General features: G+C 38.6%; 1 protein-coding gene across 1 annotated transcript; it reads left to right on the top strand.

The window, feature by feature from the left end:
* The first annotated feature begins 319 nt into the window (after positions 1–319).
* On the top strand, positions 320–1,225 carry LOC101830201 (olfactory receptor 4C46-like). The gene has a single exon (XM_013119778.1). It carries the CDS (start codon positions 320–322, stop codon positions 1,223–1,225), a length of 906 nt encoding a protein of 301 aa, XP_012975232.1.
* The last annotated feature ends 252 nt before the right edge of the window (positions 1,226–1,477 follow it).

Consider the following 1,477-nt stretch of genomic DNA (forward strand, 5'->3'; position numbering starts at 1 on the left):
ACTTTCCTCTCAGGAAAAGTTCTTTTTAAAAAATGTCATAAGCAGGGTGTTGGTGGCATATGCCTTTAATCCCAGCACTCGGAAGGCAGAGGCAAATGGATCTCTGTGAGTTCCAGGCCATCCTGGTCTACAGAGCGAGTTCCAGGAGAGCCTCCAAAACAATACAGAGAAACCCTGTCTCAAAAAACCAAAAATACATGAATAAATAAATAAATGAAATGTCATGCGTCAACATAAGTGAAGCATTTGCTATTTGTTTTTATGACCAAATATACAATAATATTTTTCAGATAATATAATTTAATAACACATCAACTACATGGAAATTAGGAATAACGTGACAGAATTTGTTCTCCTGGGACTCACCAGAAACCCAAGCATGCAGAAAATTGTATTTGCTGTCTTTGTTATCATCTACATCATCTCAATGGTAGGCAATGTGCTCATTGTGGTCACTATCACTGCCAGTCCTTCATTGGGATCACCTATGTACTTTTTCTTAGCTTATCTCTCTTTCATTGATGCCTGTTATTCTTCTGTCAATACTCCTAAGTTGATAATAGACTCACTACGTGAAAAGAAGACCATCCGGTTCAATGGATGCATGACCCAGGTCTTTGGAGAACATTTTTTCGGAGGTGCTGAGGGCATCCTGCTTACTGTGATGGCCTATGATCGCTATGTGGCCATCTGCAAGCCCTTACACTATACAACCATCATGAGCAGAAGGGTATGTGGCTTGCTGGTAGGAGTGGTATGGGTGGGAGGTTTTCTTCATGCAACCATACAGATCCTGTTCATCTTTGGATTGCCATTCTGTGGCCCTAATGTCATAGATCACTTTATGTGTGATTTGAACCCCTTGCTCAATCTGGCCTGCACTGATACCCACATTCTTGGGCTCTTTGTTGCTGCCAATAGTGGTTTCATTTGTCTGTTAAACTTCCTCCTTCTGTTGATCTCCTATGTGGTCATCCTACGTTCACTAAGAAATCACAGTGCAGAAGGGAGGCGCAAAGCCCTCTCAACCTGTGTCTCCCACATAACAGTGGTTGTCTTGTTTTTTGTGCCCTGCATTTTTGTGTACATGAGACCTTCAGCCACTTTATCTATTGATAAAGCAGTTGCTGTGTTCTATACCATGATAACTCCCTTGCTAAATCCTTTAATCTATACCTTGAGAAATGCTCAGATAAAAGATGCTATTAAGAAATTGTGTGGATGAAAAGCTATTTCCATCAACAAGTAAATGTTTCTCAAGTTCAACATTTGAGGCAAATATCAAAAAGAGAAACATCAAAATGGCATTGTATTTAAAACCAAAAAAAATATGTATAAAATAAAAATTTTATTAATTAATTGATGTTTTCTGCCTTGGGGCTAGAAATGAGTCTGAGAAATGTGTCAAAATTTAACTCAGGACTTGTATCAAATTCTACCAGATTAGAAATCAGTTTCACAAGCTTAATTCAATATG

This window comes from Mesocricetus auratus, unplaced genomic scaffold, assembly GCF_017639785.1.
Source record: "Mesocricetus auratus isolate SY011 unplaced genomic scaffold, BCM_Maur_2.0 Super-Scaffold_100004, whole genome shotgun sequence".
In the NCBI taxonomy this organism is placed as follows: domain Eukaryota; kingdom Metazoa; phylum Chordata; class Mammalia; order Rodentia; family Cricetidae; genus Mesocricetus; species Mesocricetus auratus.

Bases quoted from the DNA above. Each gene is read 5' to 3' on its own strand.
- LOC101830201 (XM_013119778.1), top strand. From the start codon at position 320: ATGGAAATTAGGAATAACGTGACAGAATTTGTTCTCCTGGGACTCACC.